The 27,457-nt window shown below is 50.8% G+C and overlaps 1 protein-coding gene across 1 annotated transcript in view; it reads left to right on the top strand.

The window, feature by feature from the left end:
* TRAM2 (translocation associated membrane protein 2) overlaps nucleotides 1–26,972 on the top strand; it is a 53,685-nt gene extending 26,713 nt beyond the window's left edge. The window contains exons 3-11 of the mRNA XM_054022763.1: nucleotides 10,155–10,264; nucleotides 10,545–10,661; nucleotides 15,735–15,793; nucleotides 17,339–17,423; nucleotides 18,175–18,245; nucleotides 19,065–19,169; nucleotides 20,343–20,486; nucleotides 21,270–21,433; nucleotides 22,559–26,972. Of these exons, the coding sequence (XP_053878738.1) occupies nucleotides 10,155–10,264; nucleotides 10,545–10,661; nucleotides 15,735–15,793; nucleotides 17,339–17,423; nucleotides 18,175–18,245; nucleotides 19,065–19,169; nucleotides 20,343–20,486; nucleotides 21,270–21,433; nucleotides 22,559–22,632 (929 nt within the window). The 3' untranslated portion in view covers nucleotides 22,633–26,972. The remainder of the gene's footprint in view (nucleotides 1–10,154; nucleotides 10,265–10,544; nucleotides 10,662–15,734; nucleotides 15,794–17,338; nucleotides 17,424–18,174; nucleotides 18,246–19,064; nucleotides 19,170–20,342; nucleotides 20,487–21,269; nucleotides 21,434–22,558) is intronic.
* The last annotated feature ends 485 nt before the right edge of the window (nucleotides 26,973–27,457 follow it).

Raw genomic sequence — 27,457 nt, 5'->3', positions numbered from 1 at the left:
CACAGGACCTCAGCAGACTCTGCCACTCGCCCTCATTACTAAGCTGAATGGGATAGTCTCACATTCCATAAATGTATGGAACACGGGGGATTTTCTCCTAATAAAAAGCTACTTTCAAAAAACCAGGCTAGCAGTTAGGGAGTCGCTCCGTTACTGTTTATCTGGACTGTTAATCCTCATGAGTCAGGGCATAAACTTCCCACTAGCTGGGGTCAGGAAGAAAATTTCCCTAATGACACATAGTAGTAGTAATGCTTCTTCCATCCCTCTCCCACAAAACCACTTGGCCAAACCAGTCGGGGCACTTCACAGCATAATCCTCCCAAACTGTCTTAACGTTCAGACAAAAAATAATTGCCTGGCTCTATGCACCGGGTGTTTTTTATTGTCCGCTAAGGAGCATTTGGTTGAGACAGCATGTTGGACTGCATGGGATATTGGCCTGTTCCAGTTTGGCAATTCCTACAACTTTTAATTCTTGATGTAGTTAGTTGCTGGGTGGAAAGAAAAAGATAGGGAACAAGATCACTGAAAAACATTATTGTATAAATGAAGTCAGATGTGAGTGCCACAGTAAAAGAAATGCAGCACAATCTACCATGCTCTGTTCAGACATATAGTAAATGCCAGTCCTTTCCCCAAAGATCTTGCAGTTTCTGATCATCCTAGCCGCTGGAGATGGAAAAGATCTATTAGGCTGTCTTGCCTGTCTCTTACCCAGAGCTCTTCCTACAGTATCTCTTCCAGTGCTCTGTCCTGTCTTACTTTCATTGTCCTAAGTAATGACCCATCTGCTGTGTTCTCTGGGAGACTAGCTTTAAGCATTCGCTATATGTAGCTTGGTTAAGTGGTGCCTGAGGGGATGAGTGTGTGGTGCGTGGCAATCTGCAGATATTTAATGTGTGTAAACGCCAAGGAAGGAGAGGGAACTAAGGGCTGGTCTGCACTGAAATGTTACATCTGCATAGCCTCCACTCTGGGGAGGGCACTTGAAAAACTCACACCTCTGAGAGATCGAGTTAGATTAAATTAACACCCGTGTAGACAGCCCTAGATCAGAGGAAGAATTCTTCTACCAGTCTAGCCACCACCTCTCCGGGAGGTGGATTAACTAGAGCGATGGGAAAATCCCTCCCTGTCACTGTAGGTGGTGTCTACACTGAAGTGTTGCAGCTGTGTTGCTGCAGCATTTGGAGTGAAGACATAACCTAACAGTGTGGGGTATAACTAAGGCTAATGAGATGAAAGGGAATGTTTCTGATCATGACATTCATGTTTAGGCTAGAAGGGACCACTCTGATCATCTAGTTTGACCCTATAACACAGGCCAGAGAATTTCACCCAGTGGAGTGAATTTTGTGAACCTATGGAATAATCTCCCAAGGGAAGTGGTGGGAAGCCCCGTCATTTGGGACATGTAAAAACAGGACCAACCATTGGGTATAATAGGGAACAGCCCAGCATTGCAGCAGGGAGATGGAGTAGCTAGCCTAATAGGGCTCCTTCCATCTCTGACCCAATTTTTCGGTAGTGCAGTAGAGCGCACTTGTAGGAAACTTCTGTTGCTAGCTTCAATTTTTCTTGGCTCAGCTTCATCTCCATCTCGAGATGAAGACACTGTCACACTAGCTGCTCATAAATCCAACAGACCCTAATTAAGTTACTGAGCGGTACCTTCTCCTGCAGTTAGCAAAAGAACAATTGCAGGTAGAAAAGTCTGTGAAATACTTTAAAGGAGATGGGATGGTCCAACTATTGTGTGTCAAGTAATGAAACTGCTAAAAACCTCACAAACCTGCAACATTTAATATAGGAATTACCAGACTAGCTCAGACCCAAGCTCCGTGGAGCTCAGTATCCTGCCTCTGATAGTGGCCAGCAGCAGATTCCTCAGAGGAAGGTGTAAGAACCATGCAATGGGCAGATCACACACAGGTTTTGTCCCTGTCTGAGGGCTAATATCCTTTACAAAATGTTCGTTGTCTTTAATTAGAACTCTGGATATTCTTGTTATGAAGATAAATGTCCAGTGCTTTGAATCTTGCAAAGTTGTTGGCCTCAACAATTTCCTGTGGCAATGTGTTCCACAGCTTAAGTTTTACATGTAGTAGTATTTCCTGTTGTTTTTGAAATTGCCACCTTTCAGTTTCATTGCATGTCCCTTGATTCTTGTGTTATGAGGCAGGGAGAGTAGATGCTCCCAATCCACCTTCTTTAGACCAGTAATTTATTTTTTTTATCAGGACTCCGATTATTCATCTGTAAGGTATCAGTCCCTTCCTAGGAGAGTTTTTCCAGGCCCTTGATCATTCTCATAACTCTTCTCTCAGCCCTCTCCAGTTCTTCAGTACTTAAATGTGATCAGATACCACAAGCAGCTGGCATTATACAAACTCCATATTTAAAATGTGACTCATGCTGTCTGGAGTAGCTCACAATTGTGAGTGCCAATCTAAGGCTAGGTCTACACTACCGGGGGGGGGGGGGGTTGACCTAAGATACGCAACTTCAGCTACGTGAATAGCGTAGCTGAAGTTGCGTATTTTAGGTCGACTTACCTGGCTGTGAGGACAGCGGTCAGTCGACCGCTGCTGCGCCGCCGTCAACTCCGCTTCCGCCTCTTGCTGCGGTGGATTTCCGGAGTCGACGGCAGAGCCATCGGGGATCAATTTTATCACGTCTTCACTAGACGTGATAAGTCGATCCCCAATAGATCGATTGCTACCTGCCGATCCGGTGCCCTCATCTCAGTTCAGACTATCAGAAAACAGGGTAGACACCCCAAACTGGTGGTATAATTGTATTTTACCAAGCGAGTAACAATTGTGAATTTCTGGATCACTATATTAGCCTTACCATGGAGTCACAAGCAGTTCCCTTAGGCTGTCCAGCCAATTTTGCCACTTGGACAAACTGGACTTTGTGATAATGGTCCCTTATACCAAATATCACTTGACATTATGTTACTCCCAACCTCAAAAGGTCAGTCACTTACCCCGGTCTCTATCTCACACCAAAGGTAGCTCTGGTAGCCAATTTTTCTAGTAAACTAACTAAAAACCTTTTAGTTAAGAAAGGAAATGAGAGTTACTGAGAGGTTAAAACAGGTAAAATACATTAACAGGTGAATCAAAGTTTGTAAGTCCAAAATGATAGTGGAGATGTAGTGATTTGCGAGTTTTCCATACCCCTCTCAGGGTTACCCAAAATAACTTTGGGGATCTCTGTCTTGCTTCTGGCGTGCTCCCCTATGAGTGTCCAAACAGTCCAGAGATACAGGCTCGATCCCGGGATCCATCCTTACAGCTGCTTTCTGTGGAAAGCAACCTGGCAAGGGTTTTCATCACAGCATGGGCTCTCTTTGCGGACTAAATACAAACTGAGCTGGTGACTTTCCGTTGTCAAACACAACAACCCATGCTTCGAAGTTAGCAGTCTTTTACATTTCCAAGGCTTCAATCTTGTGTGATGGTTAAACCTAATGTAAACATAATGTGAAAGCCAGAAACAATCCTTCATTAGTTTTCATGGAGTTTACACATCCAGTACATTCACATTTTAATACTAACGCATCCTTTAATCTAGGATTAGCTAATTACCAGGTATACATAGTGTAAAGGGATAGTAAACGACAGGTTATAGGTAAGTGAAGACAATAGTATTAACACTTCTTTGATATTCACCCACAAGTGAATTGGTCCATGGCTTTTGTCTGAGTTGGCCTCTTAGTGTCACAGTGACATTGTCCACATTTGTTAGGCCTCAAACACCAAAATTGGCCTATTTAAAATGAGTCCTGCCTGTTTAAAAGATTAGGCCCCACTGTTTAAAAGTACATAAGCATTGCTGTTTTCAGCATCACATTGAATTTCATCTGCCTTTTTTTTTTTCTTTTTGCACAGTCATCCAGTTTTGTGAGATCTCGTTGTAGCTCTTCACAGTCAGCTTTGGATTTAACTACCTTGAGTAATTTTGTATCATTGGCAAATTTTGTCACCTCACTGTTTACCCCTTTTTCCAGATCATTTATAAATCTGTTGAACAGCACTGGTTCCAGTACAGATCCCTTAGGGACACCACTGTTTACCTCTCTCTTGAAAACTGACTGTTTATTCCTGCTCTTTGTTTCCTGTCTTTTAACCAGTTACCGATCCATGAGAGGACCTTCCCTCTTATCGAACGACAGTTTACTTTGCTTAAGAGCCTTTATTGAGAGCTTTTCAAAGGCTTTCTGAAAGTCCAAGTACACTATATCCACTGGATTGCTCTTGTCCACATGTTTGTTGACCCCCCTCAATGAATTCTAATAGATTGGTGAGGCATGATTTCCATTTACAAAAGCCACGTTGGCTCTTCCCTCAACAAATCCAGTTCATCTCTGTGTCGGATAATTCTGTCCTTTACTATAGTTTCAATCAATTTGCCTGGTTCTGATGTTAGACTTATTGGCCTGTACCTTTCAGGATTACTTCTGGAGCCTTTTTTAAAAAATTGGTGTCACATTAGCTCTCCTCCAGTCATCTGGTTCAGAGGCTGATTAAAGTGATAAGTTGAGGGATAGCTCAGTGGTTTGAGCATTGGCCTGCTAAACCCAAGGTTGTGAGTTCAATCCTTGAGGGGGCCACTTAGGGATCTGGGCCAAAAAACAGTACTTGGTCCTGCTAGTGAAGGCAGGGGGCTGGACTTGATGACCTTTCAAGGTCCCTTCCAGTTCTAGGAGATAGGATATCTCCATTAATTAAAAAAAAAAAAGTTACAGTTAGTAGTTCTGCAATTTCATATTTGAGTTCCTTCAGAACTCTTGGGTGACTATTGTCTGGTCCTGGGGACTTATTACTGTTTAGTTTATCAATTTGTTCCAAAACCTCCTTTATTGGCAACTCAATCTGGGATAGTTCCTCAGACTTATAACCACCTCTGCAGTGAAGACTGATGCAAAGAATTCATTGCATTCTGAAGCTAAATGCTACTATGGTGGGATTCTTTGATATTTTTCACCCCCTCAGGCATGTTATATTATGGTCACTCTGACCAAGCAGTTCAGCTATATTCACCTCTTGGAGCAGGTCCTGTGTTCCACTTAGGACTAAATCAAGAATTGCCTCTTTTCTTGTTGGTACCAGGAGTAATTGCTCCAAGAAGCATTCATTAATAGTGTCTAGAAACTTTATCTCTGCAACCCATCCTGAGGTGACGTGTTCCCAGTCAATATGGGGATAGTTGCAATCCCTCATTATTACTGAGTTTTCTATTTTTATAGTCAGTCTATTCTCCCTGAGCATTTGATAATTACTATCCTGGTCAGGTGGTCGGTAGTATATTCCTATTGCTATATTCTTATTATTCAAGCATGGAATTTCTGTCCATAGAGATTCTATGGTACCGTTTGATTCATTTAAGATTTTTAATATATTTGGCTCTATGCTTTCTTTCACATATAGTGCCACTGCCCCACCAGCATGACCTCCTCTGCCGTTCCTGTATATTTTGTTCCCTGGTATTACCATGTCCCATGGTTGTCATTCCACCAAGTTTCTGTGATGCCCATTATATCAATATCCTCATTTAATACCAGGCACTCTAGTTCACCCATCTTAGTATTCAGACTTCTAGCATTTGTATACAAGCGCTTACAAATTTGTCACTTTTTAGTTGTCTGCCTTCATGTGATGTAATTGATTCAAACTCTTTTTTTCATTTGACTCTTTCTTTTCAGTTCCTACCTGTACTTTATCAACTTGTGTCTTCTCCTCTTTACTTGGATATAGAGCCTCCTGCATGGGATGTCTCTGTCTGAACCACGTGCTCCTCCGCACCTGTCGACTTTCCCCCAGCGCTGAGTTTAAAAACTCCTCTACAACTTTTTTTAACTTTACATACCAGCAGTCTGGTTCCATTTTGGTTTAGGTGGAGTCCATCCTTCCTGCATAGGCTCCTCCTTTCTCAAAAGGTTCCCCAGTTACTAATAAATCTAAAACACTTCTCCCTATACCGTTGTGTCACCCATCCATTGAGACCCTGCTGTTCTGCCTGTCTAACTGGCCCTGTGCGTGGAACTGGAACGATTTCAGAAAATGCTACCATTGAGGTCCTGGACTTTAATCTCTTACCTAGCAGCCTAAATTTGGGCTCTGGGATTTCTCTCCTACCTTTCCCAATGTCCTTGGTACCTACATGTGCCACGACCACCAGCTCCTCCTGGGCATTGCACATAAGCCTGCCTAGATGGCTTGAGAAATCTGCAGCCTTTGCACCCAGCAGGCAAGTCACCATGCAGTTCTCCCGGTCATCACAAACCCAACTATCTATATTTCTAATGATTGAATCACCCATTATTATCACCTATCTCTTTCTAATAACTGGGGTTCCCTCCTCTGGAGGGGTATCCTCAGCGGGAGAGGATACCATGACATCATTTGGAAGGTGGGTTACCACTATGGGATTGTTTTCTTCCACTCCAGCTTGATGTTCTCCTTCCCCGAGACTTTCATCCTCCTTAACAGCACAGGGGCTGTCATACTGGAGGTGTGACTGCTCTTACTGTGTCCCAGAAAGTCTCATCTATGTACCTCTGTCTTGCTTAGCTCCTCCAGTGCAGCCACTCTGGTCTCCAGAGCCCGTACTTGGTCTCTGAAGGCCAGGAGCTCCTTGCACTGAATGCACAAATACACCACCTGCCCTCAAGGCAGGTAATCATGCATTCAGTGCAATAAACTGGATAGTTTCTGCTTTGCTGCTGGACTTCTGCCTGCATTCTTTTTACTCCTGCAAAAAAAGTAGGAGGGCTGTTTAGGGGTTTTTCTTGTTTATTGGCCTCAGGTTAGAGAATGTTAGGTGTAGCTGGTTTTCATGCTGCCTTTCTCAACTCCCTCACAAAACTTCCCTCGGCTGCTGCTGTTCGCTAGCTCCTTTGCTCACTTAAGAGCTGGCTTTTTAAACCTTCTGCTCGCCCTGAGTAACCCTGCCCCCTGGTTCAAGGATCCTTGCACAGATATTAAGAGAGGGTGGAAGCACTCAACATAAGCTACCACAGGAGAGTTAAGGCAGCCAGTTTGCTTGGTAGAGCATTAGCTCAATGGAAGCTAGCATGCATATGTCTGCCTGAGCTGGAAATTAAGCTTCCAGCTGCTGTGTAGACGTACCCCGCCGAGCACTCTTTTGCAGTTTAGTTTAATCCTCTTCCAAAGTGGATTAACCTAGACTGGACAAAGACACTCTGAAGTGGAGTAAGTGCATCCATGCGGGGAGTTTTGCTGAGTGGCTACTCCACACTTCGCTGTCCTGGGCTATTGCCCCATACAGACAACCCCTGCATGTTCCAGTGGCTTTACAAGGGAAAAGTAAAAATGGTGCCACCTGTTTCAACAGATCAGCTCCCTGCGTGTATTCACGCCGTGTCTGCAGACTTGAGTCACAACCTGGTTCCTAAACTTGATCCCGCTTCCGAAGTGCTGTGCTGACCCAGCTGTGGGAGGGTCAGCGGGGTTCCTGTCTGGTTTGCTCATCACCAGAATTCCTACTAGAGGGGCAGATTGGGCTCTCAGTCACATCAGTGGGTAAATCCGCGGTAACTCCATTGATTCAAGCAGCAGACGTGGCCTGCACGCTCTGTATTATAGCTGCTAGTGCCTGCGTCAGAGAGAATCCGACCCGAGCTCTGATCTCGGGCAGAGCTTGGTGAGGTGGCAGTTAGGGAAAACTGCCGTTCACTTGTGAACTGAGCAGTCTTGTCGAGGGTCAGGGAGAGGCGACAAACATGGAATCCTCCTGGGTCCTTTTACACCCCGATTCTGCAAGGTACATCAGCCTGCGGAGGAGTCCCGTGGGGTTCCCCACGTGCCCTGCTGCACGAGAGTCTTATCACTATTCAAGGTATAAGTGTGTCTCACAGGCCGCAGCGAAGCTAAGCCCCTAGTGTGGGCTTAAGTGCATCTCTGTTCAGCCAAGCACCTACCCGTGAGTTTAACCCTTTGCTTCAGTGCTCTGCTCAATTGGACCCTCACTTGGCAGGGGCCCTAAATGTAGGTTGCATTAACCAATACTGAACGAGAAGCATCTTTGTGCTTTTCTCAACATGAGCAAGTTCCTCTTTTGAGGGAGTTCAGTGCTACCATTCATGCCCTAATCCTAGTCCTTCCTGTTGACGTGACCCCATAGTCATAGGTGCCGACTCAATGGGTCCTCCAGGGTTGGAGCACCCACGGAAAAAAATTAGTGGGTGCTCAGTACCCACCAGCAGCCAAGTTGCCCTCCTGCCCCCTCAACTCCTGCCTGCCGGAGACCCCACCAATCAACACCTCCCCCTCCCTCCCAGCTGTGCCAGGGTGTGCATGAGTTGCTGGGAGGGAGGGGGAGGAGCAAGGATAGGGTGTGCTCTGAGGAGTGGGCAGAAAGAGGTGGGGAAGAACCCGGGAAGGGGTTGGGCCTTTGGGGAAGGGGTGGAGTGGTCAGGGCCGGTGCAAGGATATTTTTGCGCCCTAGGCGAAACTTCCACCTGGCGCCCCACCCTCCCTCTTGCACATCGGTTCATTGAGGGGCAAATCCCAACGAGCCTTTCTAGACCCTAGGGGCCAGCCATGCCCAGGGGCTGCTCCCCAGACCAGGTTCCCCCCTCCCCGCCCCCTGAACTCCCCTGGAGGGTGCACAGCCCCCCCCGCGAGCCCTCCCCACCCCACCCAACCCTGGCGGCCACCGCCCTGAGTCCACTCACTGGCTTTGCAGGGCTTGGGCCGCTGCAGCAGCTCGGCAGGGAGGAGCCGCCTTCCGGAGGCACCGGAGAGCCAGAGCGCGGGTGAACCTGCTTTTTTTTTTTTTTTTTTTTTTTTTTTTTTTTTTTTTTTAATAAAGTGTCCCCGTCCCCCCGGAGATAGTGAGCAACAAGAACATTAACCCCTAACATCCTGGCTAATTCTTAACAGCCAGTTCCCTGGTCACAGCTAAGGGGAACTGAGCACCGGCAGGAGGCCAGTCTTAGCAACTGGCCAACCACGGTCCCCATGCAGTGCTAATTGGGTTAGGCTTTTTGGGTGCTCATGAGAAATGGGCTTTGGGCCTGTCCGTCTGCTCCCCCCTGCATCTCGGCTATTGTGAGCTGGTGACTCTCTCGTGGGGTGGGTGTAGCTTTAGTGAGGGAAGCCTGTGGCTTTCGGTCAGCAGTGAACTCGACCCTCTAGCCCTGGGTCTGGGCTGAGTCACCAGCAGGGGTTGGGCGAGGGACACCTTCACTTGGAATCTGAATAGTGAGAAGTCACTGGTCTCTCTTTGAACAGTGACTGCTGTGAGCTGTGGAATTAAAACCCTCTCTTATAAGAGTCCCTTGTCAGGCGGTTCTGTCTGCTGTGTGGGTGGTATTCCAGAAAACCCGCCCCAGGAGCCAGGCTTGCTGGAGGACTGTCCTGCAAGTGGTGGTTGGGTTACCCAGCTGCACTCTTTTGTGACTGTGTTGCAAGCTGTATTATAAGACTGGGTGTGGTCCCCCCCTTTTGGGTGATGCTTAAAACGTCCGAGGGACGAATCTGAAGCTGGCTGTCTTATGGCCCTTGTTACTATAGTATCTGAGCATCGACACTCCTGTGAGGCAGGGCATTTCCCCACGGGCCACCCAACAGCCCGGGAAGGCCGCTGCCATCTAGCGCTGCCGTGTGTGTTTCTAGTCCCATGGGAACAAGGGTGCCATTCACAGGGCCTCAGTTTGACTTCTGTCAAAAGGAAGGATGGCCCAATGGATAGGCTGCTAGTCTCGGACTCAGGAGACTTGGGCTCACGTGCTGGCTATGCCACAGACTTCCTGTGTGTCCTTAGTCACTTGGTCTCTTTGTGCCTCAGTTCCCCATGTGTACAATGGGGATAATAGAACTGCCCTGCCTCCCAGGGGTGTTCGGAGGATCAATCCATTGAAGACCGCAAGGCACTAGGGAGCTGTATCTAGCTCAGCTACGTGTCAGTATGGGGGGAGGTTTCCCTGCCGCTGCCCATGCTGGGCCCAGATGAACAGAGGCCTCCAGGCTTGGTATCCAGCTTATTTAAAAAAAAAAAAACTGCATTTCTGGGTGCCTTCAAAACCCAACCCCTGCCCCCCTCTTTGGTGTCAGAAATCAATGGCCTCTTGGCCTCGCCCCAACAGTTGCAGTGATGATGTTCGTGTCTCTCCCCAGACGGCGAGCTAGTTCACTACCGCTACGGGCTAAAGGACTTGATCACCATCCTCTTCTACGTCTTCATAGCAATCATCCTGCATATGGTGTTGCAGGACTACGTCCTCGATGTAAGTTCTGCTTCAGTTCTGAGGTAAAATCCCTGGAGGGCCTCTTGTTAAAGAGCCGCAGGCCTCTATGTTGACGCTTAGTGGCCGCAGCCAGCCTCTGCATGCTGGCTGGCCTTTCTGTGCTGGTTGGTTTGATCTGGGTGGAGGGGGTCTCTCTAGGGCTGACATGGTGGCAGGTGAGCTTTCACTTCAGGGGCAGGAGGGAGTGGCTGGTGTTGGGGAGTGAGGAGGGTGAATTGCCAGCATTGTGGCTTATGCCCTCTTATTATTTTTCCTCTAGAAAATCAACAGGCGGCTCCACCTCTCCAAGGTCAAACACAGCAAGTTCAACGAATCAGGGCAGCTGGTAGCGTTCCATCTCACCTCCATGATCTGGTGCTTGTATGTAGTGGTGACGGTAAGCTATGGCCGAGGGCCCAGCCGAGACTCGGCATGGTCCATTTCAGGTTTTCTTTTACAGCAATTGGGCCTAGGTTGAAGGAATCTGCAGCAGATACCTGCCCGCATGGGTACTTTAGCATTCCCTCTGCTGGGTGTTTTCTGTGCGTGTTGGTTTGAGGCAGGCACGGCCCATGCTCTCATTGGTAGGAATCCCTCCGAAGTTACTTACTGTGCGGGGTCAGGGAGTCTCAAGAGAGCAGGCGACCGGACTCCAGAGCAGCACGTACAGTGGAGGCTCCGTGTACTGCTTGGCGAGCTGGACTTAGTCTCTGTCAGAGTTAGGGGATTGCACGGCAGACGGAAAATTCGGTGTCCGTTTCACTGAGCTAAAAACGGACTTGAATGAACTCGATTTGAGAGCGAATCATGCAGTCGGTGCGGCAGCAACTGTGCTGTTCATTTTGATATTACATTTACTTGATTTGAAGCTGTCTCCAGACTTTACGTTGTCAATGTGACACCGACTCTGTATTGACAAGGCATAATAATAATGATAATAAATACCTGCCTTTTATATAGCACTTTTTATGACCAGCACTTTTTATGACCAGCACAATGAAGCTGCATTGTAGAAGTTGTCATAGAGAGCGCTGGAGGATCTTGGCACCTCGGTGAGGGGTAGGAGAAAGTTTGGGACAGCAGCTGTCATTTAAACTGTCACTTCAGGATTCAGAGTCAGCACACGCACACACTGAGGTGAATGGGACAGTTAACCCCTCTAAGCTGTTGTTTCAGGCTGCCGGCAGACTCAGGCAGATGTCACCATGTCAGTTTACCCTTGGTTCATGTTTTCAAGGTTTTCTTTGCAAGCATGAAGGCTACAAACATAGGGTGAAATTCTGGCCCCACTAAAGCCGGGGGAAGTTTTGCCGCTGACTATAATGGCACCAGGGTTTCACCTAGCCTGTGTTGTAGGGAAAGATTCTGGAGCACATTTCTATGACAAGGAGAAGATTCTCAGGCAAAACCCCTAACCATGGAATTGTATTGTATCCTGGGCCCTGCTTTACAATCCCTTGGCAGCCTGCTCTCCCCACTCCCTGGGAAGCCTGTTGTTCTGGCTTTCTGCTACGTGAGGCCCCTTTATTCAAGATGAGAAAGCGGGAACTGTTCAACCAAGGGAGCCATCCGATCGACTGGAGCCAACACAGTACTGTATAGTCAATGAAGCTGCTGCAAGGAGTAGCTGGGGGTGGGGCTAGCTGTGTGCATTTTAGCAAGAGCAAATCTCTTAACCCAGGATACCAAACCCCTGGAATGAGCAGAGAGACGGGGATAAACTCTGCTAACCACGGTTAAGGTCTCTGAACTCCAAGTGTCTTAGTGCCAATTGCTATTCTGCTCACATTCTGATTCCAAGCTGGGAGAGCAGCATAGCATAAAAGACTGGAGACGCCAGGAGACTTTAATATGCAGGAAAATGTAAACTGACTCTCCACTGGATTTGGCTCAGTTTCCTGGGGGGGCAGGGGACTAGACAAGGCAGAGGCATTGTGCAAACATACTGGAATATGGGGGTTTAAAGCATTAGCCAGTGTCCCCCATCCATGTCCCCCTCTCCCCCCCAAAATCCCAACCAAAACCTACGTAATTTCAACTTGAATGCCACAGAACGTAAATGCAGTGGACAGAAGTCAGGCAATGCAAAAGTTAAGGATCCTCCTGGCCAGAGCCGGCTCTAGGCTTTTTGCCGCCCCAAGCGGCACCCCAAAAAAAAAAAAAAAAGCCGCGATCGCGATCTGCGGCGGCAATTCGGCGGGAGGTCCTCCGCTCCGAGCGGGAGTGAGGGACCGTCCGCCGAATAGCTGGACGTGCCGCCCCTCTCCGGAGTGGCCGCCCCAAGCACCTGCTTGGCAAGCTGGTGCCTGGAGCCGGCCCTGCTCCTGGCAAGGCTAACTCAGCCGGGTGTGTGTGGCGGGGAGGTATGTTTGGATTGCTCTTAAATACGTGCATTAATACGTGTCCCACACAAAAAGCTTCATGCAAAGAATTGAAAGGGTGCTAACAGTTACTAAAGAGAGTTACCACTTAACCAGCTGTGTTAAGCCTTTCACATCCCCCAGTGTCAGGAATGCCCCAGTATGTGGTATCCAGCCAGTGCTGGATAGTAACTGACTATTCACTGTCGCAAATTACATGTGATTCCAGCCCTTCAGTAAATAACCCTAAACTCCATCTACAGCACCTGCCCCATCACCCTAGTACCATGTCCTTCCCAGCAGGCTGACAGCTGCATGCTGCCTCGGGCCCCAACTCCACCTCCAGCGCGCTGGCTCCACGCCAGTTTTACCCCTCCAGATGTAACTCACCTCCCCAGTGCTGGGCCCCAGCCTGAGGGAGGTGGGTATCAGGAACCTGCAGTGTGTGTGGAACGGGGGAAAGAGAGATTTGCACACAAAAAATGGATCAAGACCACTTGCTAAGACTGGCCTCCCACCAGTGCTCAGTTCCCCTTAGCTGTGACCAGGGAACTGACTGTTCTCCACTGTTAAGAATTAGCCAGGGTGTTAGGGGTTAATGTCCTTGTTGCTAACTATCTTGTGGGGTGGGGAGGACACTTTATTTAAAAAAAAAAAAAAAAAAAAAAAAAAAAAGGGCAGGTTCACTGTAATTTTGTTTCTGACTCATGTAATTTCCCAGTCTGGTGTAATAGGCTCCTGGCCAGGCCCAGCGCTCCCAGTGACTCTTTAATTTCCAGTTAATTAAAACCACCGAGTAAATGCTCCTTTGGAAGCTTCACCTGGCCCTGCCAACCCCTCCTGACCTGCACTGCTTTGCAAGCCAATCACGGAGCATCCCTCTTTCTCAGCCTGTATTACTTTAAAGTCCATTCGTTCCTGAGACGCCTGTGACTGGTGGATGCTCCTATGAATGATATGGGGCCTGGTCCATTGAAACAGGTGGCAAAGCTACCGTTGGCTTCAATTGGCTTTGCATCCGCCCTATGGTGCCTGTTCTCTCATTGCTGGCGGTGGTCACCCTGTCTCTTGTTAGTGCGGCGTTAACCCTTTGGAGGCTGCCCATGTAGGTAGCTATTTCTGCTCCCCTTTCCCTCCCACCAGGAAAGCCTGGTGTCCATAGGGTTAAAAAGACTTTGTCCATCCTCCAGCATCTCTTATGACCTTAGTGTGGGCTGCTCGTGCTCCCTGAGAGCGAATTAGCAGCATCACCCTTGTTTGAGTGCTTCACGGCTGCAGTCTCCTCACCGCCAGCATCATCCTACTTCAGACATTTTCACTAGCCAGGGGTGGCAGAACTGGTAGGTGGAGGGGGACTAGAGCCCCTGCAATGGAAATATTGTGGGGGCGCTGTCCCTGCATCAGCTTGCACATGCCTAGGTGGATTGTGTGTGTGTGTGGGGGGGGGGGAACCCAGAGGGGCTAGAATGGCTGCGTCAGGGCCTAGGACCAGGCCAAGGAGCAGGACCTGGAGGAGCTGAAATGGAAGCCCCAGGACTGTCCTTCTGAGGCTGAAGCTGGCTGCCCGCTCCCACCCCCGGCCAAGTCTCATACTCCTCCTCCTATTCCTCTGTCCCCCTCCCCCATTTTGCAGGGCGCTTCCTCTCTCCTGCCTCTAACTGGGGGCCGCAGCCTCCTCTGTAAACATCCCAAGCTGCTGCTGTGCCAGGGAGCCCCGAGGGGCGTGCCAGCTGACTGAAAGAGGCTTCTGAGCTTTCTAACTCTGTGTGCTCTGTCCCCTCCTCTGTCATGAGGATCTAGCGCAAGGTAGCTATTGCGCTGTAAAATCACACCCTGGCTTCGTGCGCACTAGCTGCTCTGAATATTGAGCCACTTGTATCTCTCAATTCCAAAGCAGCCTGCAGTGTTGAAGACACGTGTCTGGTAAACCGAAGTAAATACGGATTCCATGCAAAGATGCTACATTAAAAGAGCACTTAAGTTTGCAGAGCAAAGCATTAAAAAATAAATCTGGGAATGTCCAAGTTCAGGTTTCCCGCACAACCATTATTTATTTGTATCCTCCTAGCACCCCAGAGCCCCAGTCAAGGACCAGGAGCCAGGACCGCATTGTGCTAGGCACAGTGCAAACACAGAATGAAGAGAGGGTCCCTGCCCCAAAGAACTTACAGTCTAAGACAAATATCAGAGGGGTAGCCGTGTTAGTCTGAATCTGTAAAAAGCAACAGAGGGTCCTGTGACACCTTTAAGACTAACAGAAGTATTGGGAGCATAAGCTTTCGTGAGTGAGAATCTCACTTCTTCAGATGCAAGTCTTGCATTTGAAGAAGTGAGGTTCTTACCCACGAAAGCTTATGCTCCCAATACTTCTGTTAGTCTTAAAGGTGCCACAGGACCCTCTGTTGCTTTTTACAGTCTAAGACAAGTGATTACAGATGGATAAAGGCCAGCAGGGGAGCACAAGGGAACACTGAGACACAACTTGAACGTCACCCCTTTGGGCTTATGATGGGGTTTAATTACAGGATCTCATCCCGTCACCTCTACCGGACCCAGAGCTTGTTCAGTGTGCTGGCCGGATGGTGCGCACTCTTGTAAGCCCTTTATAGCTTGGTGGAATCTTTCACTGGAACCCTAAAAGGCAAATGGGACCGTCTCCATCCTTGAACTGTCAGGTTTCTGCCCTTTCCCACTGAGAGATTAGCTGGGCTGCAGCAGCTTTATAACAGAAAACGCTCCCTGTGTTCAAAAATGGCTGAAGAAGTTTTGCGCAATCTTTATTTCAGTTCCCCTTCAGATACAGAGGGGACCTGGAGAGGTGCAGCCCCGTTATGTGGAAGTTGGACAACATTATCATCAGCCGTAAGAGGCTTATTAGAATGGCAGTGTTTTGGCAACCTTAATGCTGGCCTTACCTAACGTGCTTCAGCTTGTAGTAATTGCAGCCGCTCTGAAAGAATCCAGCCTCCAGGCCCCTTTTCTCGGTTTCTCATTATTGACCCGGCATTTAGCCTGCGTGGTTAGAACTGGCACTGATGTGCGTAACCCCAGAGCCGACACGGGCTGATGATTTCCTTTGCTTAGAACTTGCCTCTCCTCTTCTCTTTCAGGAAGGATACTTGTCAAACCCGAGAAGCTGGTGGGAAAACTACCCTCATGTTTTTCTCCCGTAAGCGCTCTGTTCTTCAGCTGACCGCTTCCTTCCTCTTTTTAGGTTAATGTGAGGATGTGGCTTGGGAGTCAGTGCCATGTGAATGGGCAGCATTTACCCTGCTGTGTATTTTCAAAGCACTGTACAAAGGATCCCACAGCCCCGTCCCATGCTGGGATTGCCAGTAAACCCTGCTTTCTACAAAGGTCTTGGGGGACATTTGAAATCTTAATACAAATTCAGGGGGTGGCGGGGTGTGTGTTGGGGGCATTGTGTGATCAGGCGCTTCAGAGCACGCCTGCCCCGGTGGTCTGGGACTCGAGAGGCCTGGGTTCAGTTCCGAGCTCGCGATGACTTCGGGCAAGTCACTTAATTTCTCTGTGCCTCAGTTTCCCATCTGTAAAATGAGAGATGATAATTCTCCCCTCCTCATAGGGATGCTGTAATGGTGAATTTGGGAAGGTTTGTGAGGCTGGGGGGAATAGATAAGTACCCAGACAGAAAGAGGGTGCTCCAGTCAGTGTATAGCCAATGTCTGGCAAGCATGGGTTCAGAAATTCAGGGGTGATCTGTCCACTCATTAGGATGCTAATGGCGGCAGAGAAGTTGGGACTTGCCCAGCCAGTCAGCGGCAGAGCTGGGGTTAGAAGTTAGGAGGTTCCTGGCTCCCACTTCCATGCTAAATCCCCAGGAGGAGCTCAGTGGGGTTAGGGGCTGGATGCAGGAATCCCTGGGTGAAATTGGCTGGCCTGTGTTACGCAGGAGGTCAGCCTAGGAGGTGACCACAATGCTCCTCCTGGCCTTGAAATCTGTGACTCCACATTGTCCTGGCCCAGGAATCCTGGATTCCGTGAATGATTAAACCTTTATATTTGGCCCCTCCTTCCTATGTGCGCACTCCCCTGAATGCTAGTGGGTAAACGACTCCTAGTGTAGGTGCAAAGCAGTAGGGAGTGGAGTGCTCTGTGGTGCCCCGTGCAGTGCACATGGCATTCTAGTACCCACAGGCCAAATCCAGAATCAGTCTGAGGCTGCCAGGCCTGCCAGCAGACCCCCAATGTTGCATTTTGATTGCTGGCAAATTCTCCTCTCTCTTCCCTCCCATTCCTGGGGTGCCATAGCTATTAGCCCTTGAAAAGCAGTAACCACTTGACTTCTTTGCCTAAGGCCCTAGGCCAGTGCCTTTTTCCCAGTCCTCAAATAAGCGATTAAAAAACTAGCCTGAACCTGACCTTCATCCCCCAGACTGTTTGGGAAGGGCTGCTCCCTGCAGGCTCTCTGCTTTGCCCGAGGCTTCCTCTTTCTGGGGAAAGTCAGCAGGGGACATACCTCCTGCTGAGTTAATTGGCCTAGTAGATCAGGCAGTCTTCCACCCCGGCTGCTTTGATTTCCAGGGGTCAGCTCGGGGGATGTGCTTTCTGCTCAGAGGAGTTCTCCCCGCAACCTCCAAAGGGGTGATGCCCCATCCCAGTTCATGGTAGGGAATATTTACACACCTTGAACTTCCAGTCTGGAGCTGGGTTTGCCCGCCAGGCTTTCACCTGTCCTGTCCTTGCATTTCAGGTTCCAGGTGAAGTTTTTCTACCTTTGCCAGCTGGCCTACTGGCTGCACGCACTGCCCGAGCTGTACTTCCAGAAGGTGCGCAAGGTGAGTGCCGGACAGGCCGCGCTGCAAGCTTTGCAAAGGCTGCCTCATCAGGTGGAACCACTGGCCAGTGGATTTGCAGTAGCTTTAAGAAGCAAATGCCAGACTGTGTACGTGGAACGTGGGGAGAAGTGCAAGACTGGGAAAGGCACGGCTGCTGCATGTTCCCCTTAGAATCATAGAATATCAGGGTTGGAAGGCACCTCAGGAGGTCATCTAGTCCAACCCCCTGCTCAAAGCAGGACCAATCCCCAGACCCCTAAATGGCCCCCTCAAGGATTGAGCTCACAACCCTGGGTTTAGCAGGCCAATGCTCAAACCACTGAGTTATCCCTCCCTCCGAGTCCTCAAGCGATGCCTTCTGAAGTTCTTGGGGGATATCACAGGGTGAAAGTGTCCTTCTGCCTGACCAGGGACATGAACCCTGGACCCTCAGATTAAAAGTCTGAGGTTCTACTAACTGAGCTAACCAGGCTGATCTTAGACTTACTGAAAGCGAGCTTGGAAGCTGCTTTCTCTCAGCTGGCATAGGTTCCCTTGCCACCACATTGCCTTTACACTTGGCCGATTAGGTGGAATCGTCACGGCCGCAGGATGACGTTGCATGTATCGCTGGGGAGTGCTCCACAAATCTTGGAGGAGCAGGGAGAGCCCCGGACTTACTTCCGTGCTTTGCTGCTCCATGGTGTGCACTGATTCAGATTTCCAAGTGAGGAAGGTGGAGCTTAATCTTAAACCTTTGTTCCTTTGCCAGGAGGAGATTCCTCGTCACCTGCGGTACATCAGCTTCTACCTGATGCATATAGCTGGAGCATACCTCTTAAAGTGAGTGTTGTGGAGTTTGCTTTATGGGGCCTGCTAAGAATGATGGGAAAATCCTGGTTTCCGGAGGGCGGGTGCTCAGTACTTGCTGAGGGTTGGGCAGCCAAAATTGCTGGTCACTGTGAAAATCTTGGACAATACATTGAAACTTGAGTAAAGAAGGTGATTTAAGAACCAGCAATAAACGCAACAAATGATTAGCCTGTGGAACTCCCAGCTACAGTGTGCTACTGAAGCCAACAGTTTCTAAATAGGAGAATAGCTACTCTTAGGAATGAAGATATTGTCATGTCAGATCAGCTAGGATGGATGACATGCTGGCACCTAATACTTTCAGAGCATCATACAACGCAAGTGTCTGCGAGCTGTCAGTCTCAGGCTGGAAGGTGTGATCCCCTTTTTGGTGTCAGGAAAGTCTTTCTCACAGGGTTGGTATTGCACAGTTAGACAAATGCATTCTAAAGGCTTCCATACACCCTCCTGGGAAACACGCAGCCTGTGTGAGAGGAAGCAGGATCCAGTGACTTGTGCGCTGGATTACAATTCAAGAGACCTTGGCTTCTGTTCCTGGCTCTGCTACTGATCTGCTCAGTGATAATGGGCTCTGTGCCTCAGTTTCCCCTTAAACTATGTCATGTCTGTTTCGATTGTAACCTGTCTTGGGCAGGCATGTGTATGTCCAAGGCCCAGCATAACAGGGTCCTGATTTTGATTGAAGCATGTAGTCCGCAGAACAAACACAAAGTAGTGGTAATACGGTAGATGGCTGACTGGAGTTCAGGTCTGTTCCAATATGGCAATGCCTGTGTCTCCTCTCTTTAGCTTAACCCGCCTGGGGCTCATCCTCTTGCTGCTGCAGTACTTTGCTGAATTCCTCTTCCACATGGCCCGTCTCTTCTACTTCACGGATGAGAACAACGAGAAGCTGTAAGTACGCCGAGCTGAGAGGAAAGATTCGCCCCTTGCCAGCCAGAGCTATCATCAAATGGAGTCTAGGGGGAGCAGGGGAGTCTGTCTTCCTTCTCCAGAACGGATCCCCAAGAGGTCTCTCACCTTGGGGCTGGTGGGAGAGGTCATGGGTGCTACAGTTCCTGACTAGCCTGTTGGGAGTGGGCTGGGAGATCTCCACAGCACAGGTACGAAGAGGGCACTCAATGCTGGATTAACTCCCAGGCTTGATTTGATAGGTATAAGAACACCTGATCAGTGCAGCCTGTGAAGAGCCTGGGACCTTGTGTAGTCATGTACGGTGGTGCAAAGTTGGGGAGGTGGTGTGGTCTGGTGTAGTGGATAGAGCACGGGCCTGGGAATCAGGAGACCTGGGTTCTATCCCTGGCCCCGCTGCTGGCCTTCTGAGAGATATTGGGCCAGTCCCACCTTCTCCCTGTGCCTCTGTTTACCCTCCCACTCTTTGTCTTGTCTATTTAAACTCGTCAAGACATACTCTCACTAGGTGTATGTGCAGAGCCCAGTGCAGTGGGGCCCTGATCTCCGTTAGGGCAGCAGGGTGCTTTCCTAACACAAAGAATAATGAATATAAAAAGATACTGGAATGGTGGTGACGTTTGATGCTCCTGTTGCAGTGGGGTGCATGACCACACACAGCAAAGGGCATCAGAGAATCGGACTCGAAGTCCCCCGGGCCTGAAATTCACGAGTGCCAACTGTGGGCGAATGTGCCAGGAGACCCTACGCGCGTGCACCAAGTGGTGTGCTCTGGAGTGGAAGGTTGACAGCCCTGGGGACTTAAGCTCTGCCCATCCTGTTCAGCACAGGCACCAGCCAACCTGCCTCCCGCTTGACTTGGCAGGGCCACCTCACGCGTGGCCCGTTCAGGCAATGGCACCCATGCTGAGGCCGCAGGAAGGGGGCCAGCTGTGACACTTGCATAGCACTCCTGGGCTGAAATCACCTCTCTTTCCCCCAAAGTTCAACCCTATTAAAAGTGGGTCCCCATGAACAACGTGCTGCTCCTGGGCCGTTTCCTGGCCTGAATGTCTGCGTCTTGCAACTCCTGCTGCCCTTCTGGGTAGGCTGGGTGTGTGCCCCCACTGCGGATGGAGGCTTGTCCCAGTGACGTTCCTGTTTGAATTCACACAGGTTTAATGCCTGGGCAGTGGTGTTCGTGGTCACCCGGCTCTTCACCCTCACCCTTTCTGTGCTGGTCATTGGCTTTGGGCTGGATCGGGTGGAGAACCAGGAGTTCAACATAGAGAAAGGAAACTTCAGCACTCTGTCTTCCAGGTAAGACATGGCCATGTGCTGCTCCATCGGCTTTCTGCCCGTAGGCTGAAATGCTCTGCCGGATTGCTTAACGCATGCTCACGTAGTCAGGAAGGGGACTGATGAAAGCAGTAGGGATGCCCGTGTTCAGGTTCTCTACCCATCCACTCCCACTCAGCTCCCCAGGGTTGGGCCTGCAAAATCAGAGGGGTCTGAAAAGCCAACTGTCTTCTGCTTGGCACTTCTCCCGTACCGAGGGTTCTGCAGATGCAGCATAACACTGGGCGAGCAAGCTGGATGCGAGGCTGTCTTGAGGCTCAGCAAAATTGTCTGTGAACCGTAGTGTGAAGAACAGAAAAATCCTTGTTTGCTCAGTAGAGGGACGAAGAGAGCCTCCAAGCAGATCTGTCATGTAAGGAGGTGGCACTTACATACAATCCCTTTTCTAGCCATAACTGCAATTTAAGGGACGTGGTCAACATGACTCCTACTTCTGTCTGGCCGTGTCTTCCCTCCTGTTGTCAGAGGAGCCTAGAGATGTGGCAGGAGTGATTGTACCTAAGCAAAAATTGATGTCGGGGCTGGTACCTGGAACAGCTACTCCCTCCCCTCAGGTGTCCTCACAGGACTGGTCTGTGGGCTCTGGAGAGCACCAGCCTCTGTAGCATTGAGATCGCTGTGGTCTTTGGGTGTGAAGGGCCATTTACTAGCTGGCTTGGTTGGGTGTGGAAGTGGTTGCAGGGCCCCTGGCTTCAGCCTCCCTGCTCCGTTCTCAGCCTGACTCTTCTCTGCCCCCGCCCCCAGGATGTTTGTGCTGTCCCTGGTGTGCCTCTTCCAGGCCTGGCTGATGTGGCACTTCATCCGGTTCCAGCTGCGGCGCTGGCGGGAGTACCGGAACGAGCAGAGCGCCAGGCAGAGAGCCACCGCCCTCACCAAACAGCAGTCCAAGCCCGTCAAAAGGGAGTCGGGTAAGTGCCGGGGTGGGGTGCTGAGAGTAGGGCCGGGTGCGGCTGAGCTGGGGGCGAGAGGTAAGGGCCCAGGGTGCTGTCGGGTCCCTTCCTCTGCTGCAGAGGGATCAGTAATGGCCAGGAGCCATCAGGGCCCCAGCTCTGTCCTAGGGTTGTCAACTTTCTGTTTGCAGACAACCGCACTGCCCCGCCCCTAGCCCTGCGGCTCTCTCCCTTCTCCGAGGCCCCACCCTCCATTCACTCCACCCCCCCCTTCCTCCGTCACTCGCTCTCCCCCACTCTCTCTCACTCGATCATTTTCACCGGGCTGAGGCAGTGGGTTGGGCTGCAGGGGAGGTGAGGGCTCCAGCTGGGGGGTGGGGCCAGAAATGAGGGGTTGGAAGTGCGAGAGGGGGCCCACGGATGGGGCACAGGAGGGGTTTTGGGGTGCAGGCTCTGAGCAGCGCTTAACTCAGGTGGCTTCCAGGAAGCAGCTGTCCCTCCAGCTCCTAGGCACAGAGCAGAATTGGCCACGGGGGCTCAGTGCGCTGCCCTCATCTGCAAGTGCTGCCCCCGCAGCTCCCATTGGCCATGGTTCCCAGCCAATGGGAGCTGCGGAGCTGGTGCTCGGGGAGGGGGCAGCGCGCTGAGCCCCCGTGGCTGCCCTTGAGCTTAGGGCCCGCAGGGACCTGGCCGTCGCTTCTGGAAGCTGTGCGGAGCCAGGACAAGCAGGGGGCCTGCCTTAGTCCTGCTGTGCCACCGACTGGACTTTTAACAGCCCGGTCAGCAGTGCTTACCGGAGCCACCAGGGTCCTTTTTCGAACAGGCGTTCTGGTCGAAAACCAGATGCCTGGCAACCCTACTCTGCCTGTCTAGCAGCGTAGTGCCCCCAAGGCTGTGCTGGGGCCTTGCTCAGGAGCGACAGTGTTCCATGAGGCAACCTGAGGCCGTGGGGTCTGGTGGCACCACAGCACAAGGTGGAAGGGGCTGCAGGGTGCTGATGTCCCTCTGCAATCCTGCATGAGCCCAGGCCAGAGGAAGCTGAGGAGATGACAGTTCTTACCCCTGGCGCTAAGCGCTCGCCCCTTCTAGGCCAATGAGGCCCCAGTTGAGTGTCCCTGACTCGCTGCGCTCCCCTGCCCCCAGGTTACCATGAAAACGGAGTGGTGAAAGCCGAGAACGGAACCTCCCCACGCACCAAGAAGCTCAAGTCTCCGTAGAGCTGAAGGCTCCTCTGCCGGGGAGGAGGGTGAGAGACCAGGACTAAGCCCCAGCCCCGCCCTCGGCCTCCCAGGTGCTGAATGGCTTGGAAACGTCTCATCTTCCCAAGGTCTCTCCCCCTTCCTCCCTCCCCAAACCATTTGCAATAAAACCAAAAAAAACCTTGCTCCGTTACATGGCCTGCAGGAGCCAGACCCAAACCTCCCGTCCTCTCCTTCCTCTTAGTTTTATTGTCAATCAGTGTGCAATTCTCCCCCCCCCCCCCTTCTTGAGTGTTTTTTTCTTCCTGTTGTGTTTTTGTTACAACTGCGCCATGGGATGGTTCTAAACAAACAATTCCTCTTCTAAAGCAGGTTCTTCCCCTGCCCCTCTGGGCATTGCCCTGCGTCCTGGCCTTGGAGGGGCAGGCGGCTGCTTTAAGGTGCCCTGTGATCATGAGGGTAGAGGTTTGGGGAGCTGGGGGAGCCATGCCCTGTGTGCAGAGCGCCTCTCTGTAGCAGGGTGGCGTCCATGGGTGGTGGTGCTGCTGCTGGAGTTCTTGGGTGAACTGCAGCGCAGCCTTGCATCCAGCACGCCCAACGGGATTGCAGAGGCGGGCCAGGTCTGGATTGGGCTTGTTGCATCAGGGCACAGGGAGGTGACCTCAGACATGCTTTGCATTGTGCTGGAGCTCCGGCAAGTGGCATCCCTAGCAGTCTGCGGCCAGTGCTGCCCACCTCTCTCCCTCCCCTGGGTGCAGTGACTGGGCTCTGCCTCTGCCCTGCAATTCCTAGTGCCTTACTTGGGATGATATCAGCCAGGGCCTAACTCAGCCCAAACTCAGTTGAGGATTTGTAAGCCCTGAGCCACACACCAGCAGGTCAGCCCTGGTCCCACCCCTCACTGCTCCTTCAGGATGTGCCGCTTTACCTCACCCAGGGGCTGGCTTAAATCTGTGGCGCTGTGTTCGCGTAGTACTCGTGCTGCGTGCAGGAGAGCAGATTCCCTGCCACTCAGAGTTTATCTGCCTTTCACCTCATACTTCCCCGCTGCCCCTGCTATCCCAGGCCAGGTGTGCCCTCTCTGCTTTGGCTGCAGCTGCCAGCTTGTCTTTCCGCTTCACATGCCTCATATCTCCTGAGGGGATTGGTTAATCCGGGATCCAGCCCATGCATCCCTTCCTGGGCTGGGTGGGAATAGCAGAGAGCAGCCTGTGGAAGTGGGCGTGCCTCTCGCCCGATCCATGCCACCCTCCCCTCCCCAACTGGTGGGTGGAATCATCTCAAATCTACCTCAGAGGCCGCCTCTTTCATACAACCACTCTCCCTCGACCCCTCGTTGGCTGCGAATGTTGGGAGGAGATGTGCGGGAATTGTGCGAGCACCCACTGATTCTGTCCACTCCCTGGTCCGAATGGATGGAGCTGTCCCACTTTCAGGGCTTTTCCAGTGCCATGTGCTGGTCAAGACTGGCCAGGTTGCCCTGCAGCGGAGGGTATTTCTCTCTGAGGAAGGTCCCCGTAAGCCAGATTTTGCAGTGGGCATGTTTCAGTGCAGTGAGGTGACTTGGCGCTTCCCTTCTGCTTCGCTGGGGTGGGAGCTTCCCTCTCGGCAGTGCTGGCTCGGCTGCCCTTTCTGCTGCTGCCAGGATGGGTAGCATTTCCCTTTGGCTGAGCGTGGAGAGGGTATCGCTGCTCCAGACAGGGCAGGGAGAGAGGCGGGCAGGGGGTAGCAGGGGTGAAGGGTCATGGAATCACTTCTCATGCAGATTGGGATCAGGGTTCTTCCTTCCTAGCGGGGGTGAGTGACATGGACCAGAATAAACCAAACACGATGTTCCTGGCTTGTTTCATGCTCCTCCCCGTGGCCTTCCTTGCTGGAGGCGATTGTAACTCGTGCTCTCCGGCCTTTTGTTTTTCGGGGTGGTGAGAGGAACTGGCTGGCTGTGCTGCTTTCACAGATTTTGAGTCCTCTCCACACCTGTTCTCTCCCCAGCACGGGCAGGGGCTGCCAGTGGGGGAGAAAGAATACCTGGGAGCCTGAATGCAGCTGGTCGGATTCCATTCCTTCCCCCATCCCCCAGGAGCTTTGAATGTCAAAGGAGGGCCACTAGCTGGGATCTTCCTCCCGCTCCCCCAGTATCTTGGAGCAGAGCACCTCGGATCACCTTGTAACTGTCCCTCCTTAGCCCTGGCTGGACAGATACTAGCAAAGCCAGCACTTGGCCAGAGGGAGCTCTATTGGAGGAGCAGAGGAACCGGGCGAGAAAGGAATGTTACACCAGCGGGAGAGCGAGCTGGGACACAAGCTGTTGGCCCCTGGGCCTAGGACAGTTCACCCATCCATCCCTCTCCCCTTTCTCGTCCGCTCCTAGTCTTGCAGGGAGTGACTACTCCCCCGATCTCTCCAGAGCCGGCACTGGCCTTGCTCCTCTGACGTCAGCTGAGGAGCTGAGCCACCTGGTTAAAAGGTGGCTTGTTGTCAGATCCAAATAAACCAACCTGCCCTGCTCCAGGCAGCCTTTCCTCTGGCACAAGCCTGGGAGGCCGTAAAGTAGCTCATTGTTCTCTATATACCAAGTGCCTTACATTGCGGTATAGTCTGTACTCTCTTGCCTATGCGCTGCCTCACCAGCTCCGTGCCCCCAGGCTCTGTGTATACGTCTGATGTGTGTATTCCATATTTAGTCACTGGGGAAAGGGACAGTTCACGCTGGAAGTAGCCCCTCGTTTTCTATGCCTTTTCGATTTGTAGACTGCTTCCTTCCTCGGTGGCTAAAATCCCCTTCCCAGTTTCTGCCTAGATGGGTCGGCCCCTGCAGCGATGCCCACTGGCTGCCATTTCAGAGGCATCGCTGGGGTCATTTGTGGCCGGAGGGGCTCCCATCCCATCCCTCCCAACACAGAAACTCTTGCTCCTCTCTGCTCCAGTGCACATACCGTCCCTGGCTCTGCAGTTACTGGTGCAGCTCTCCTTGCATTTCCTAGCAAACCAAAACTTCTCTATCCTGGAGAACCTCGTCCTCGTAGAGATGGATTCTTTTCTTTTCCAGTCTCTAGTGTTAACTCTTTCATTGACCAATCCACGTACAAAGGTGCAGAGAGCCAGGGGAAGGGGAGACCCACTTCTCGAATGGGTTCTCTTCTTGGGCCCCATCCCACAAAGTGCTGCGTGTCTTCTGCAACAGTTTGAGTGCCCCTATCTGCTAGAAGGCTGAGGGTACTCAGGATCATGCAGAATTGGGACCTGGGTCCCGGATTCAGTGTTATAGCACCGCTACTCCACTCCCTCCTGGGTTGTGCAATAACCCGCCTGGATCGTGGTCACTCCTGCAGTGCTTGCATCCATCACCAAACCCTGGGAGGGGAGGATCCCTGAGCTGAGGTCAAATTGTGATAATTGCATGGAGCACAGAACGCCTCCTCACCCGGGCTTTGGCAAAGTCTCTTAAGAACCAGCAGTTCTTCTCCCTCTCTCCTTGTCCCAGAGGGATCTTAGAGGGGTGGATGTTGGGGAGAATGTAGCATTTTGCAGATCAGTATCTTTTTTTAAAAAAGTTTGTTGAATGAATCTTCCTTGCTCAACGGGGCATTAAAGTTTGTATTTTTGTAGGATGACTTTTCCCTGCCTATCATGCACAGATGTAGCGAATAAGGGATGGGGTTCTCCCTGGTTTTTCTATGAAGTGGAGGATGGTCTCTTTTCAGAACTAGTCTTGAAATCTGTAGATGGGTGGGCTTCATTCCAGTGGATTGGAGTTACGGCTACATCTGACTATGGAGTCCAGTAGTTGGAAGCTGCTGCTACAGCTGACTTTTCTCTACAGTCGAGGGCGTCTACAGCTATAGCAGCTCCTTTTTGTGACCTTTGAGTGCGTAACAGATGGCTCGAGTTGGCAGTCTTTGTATTGACGCTATAAACTGGGTCACTCGTCTCCCTATGTCACGTGTACTTCTTGCCAGAGGGAGGGATGGACACAAGATGCAACGTTTGGGTGGGTGCTTGTATCTCTTTTTAACCTGTTTAATTCTGCGGACCAAACTTCAACAAAGAAACTCAAGGAAAATTCTGTTCTTCCATATTTATGCTTTAGTGCAAACGTTCTCTTCCTTTGTTGTGTATTTTAATTTGTTTTGGTTTGAGGGGGGGGTGGTTTTTTTGGATAACCGTTTCAACTCTCCTCCCCCCCCCCCCCCCACCACCACCACATGTTTTTAGTCTTCCTCTGTCATTTAAAAAATAAAAACCAATTTTGTACGGAATTTTTTTTTTTTGTTTGTTAAATGGCTTTTGTGAGCAAACTCTCAACAAAGATATTTTCTGAAATAATAAAAGGCATAGAATCATCAACTGGTGCTTAACACTGGTGTGTGTGTTTCCTCAATTCGCTAATACCTCGTTGCTATGACTAGCTATTCTAGTGTTCCCAAAGCATGACGGGACAGACCCACCAGCTATGGCAGAGAGAGGTGCCATCTGCTCCATTTGGTGTTTGACCTTCTGTCTTTGTCATAGACAACACATCTGCCGGTGGCTGGCTCTTTCCCTGGCTAGGACCCGTTCCATGGTTTGGGTGCAGGCAGCATGTAGGGGAAGTGATTCCTGCCCAACATGCTGAGAAAGCAAGTGGATTTTGAAGGGTGATTCTATGGCTCGATGCACCAGTGGCCTGTGCTAAGGGCCACTGACGTCCATGGTAGGGTGACCAGACAGCAAGTGTGAAAAAGCGGGACAGGGAGTGGGGGGTAATAGGAGCCTATATAAGACAAAGCCCCAAATATCGGGACTGTCCCTATAAAATCGGGACATCTGGTCACCCTAGTCCATGGAAAGACTCTCAGTGATT

Source organism: Malaclemys terrapin, chromosome 3, assembly GCF_027887155.1.
Source record: "Malaclemys terrapin pileata isolate rMalTer1 chromosome 3, rMalTer1.hap1, whole genome shotgun sequence".
NCBI classification, from domain to species: Eukaryota; Metazoa; Chordata; order Testudines; family Emydidae; genus Malaclemys; species Malaclemys terrapin.
The sequence above is the reverse complement of the archived record's forward strand: the minus strand, read 5'-3'. Positions and strand labels throughout refer to the sequence as shown.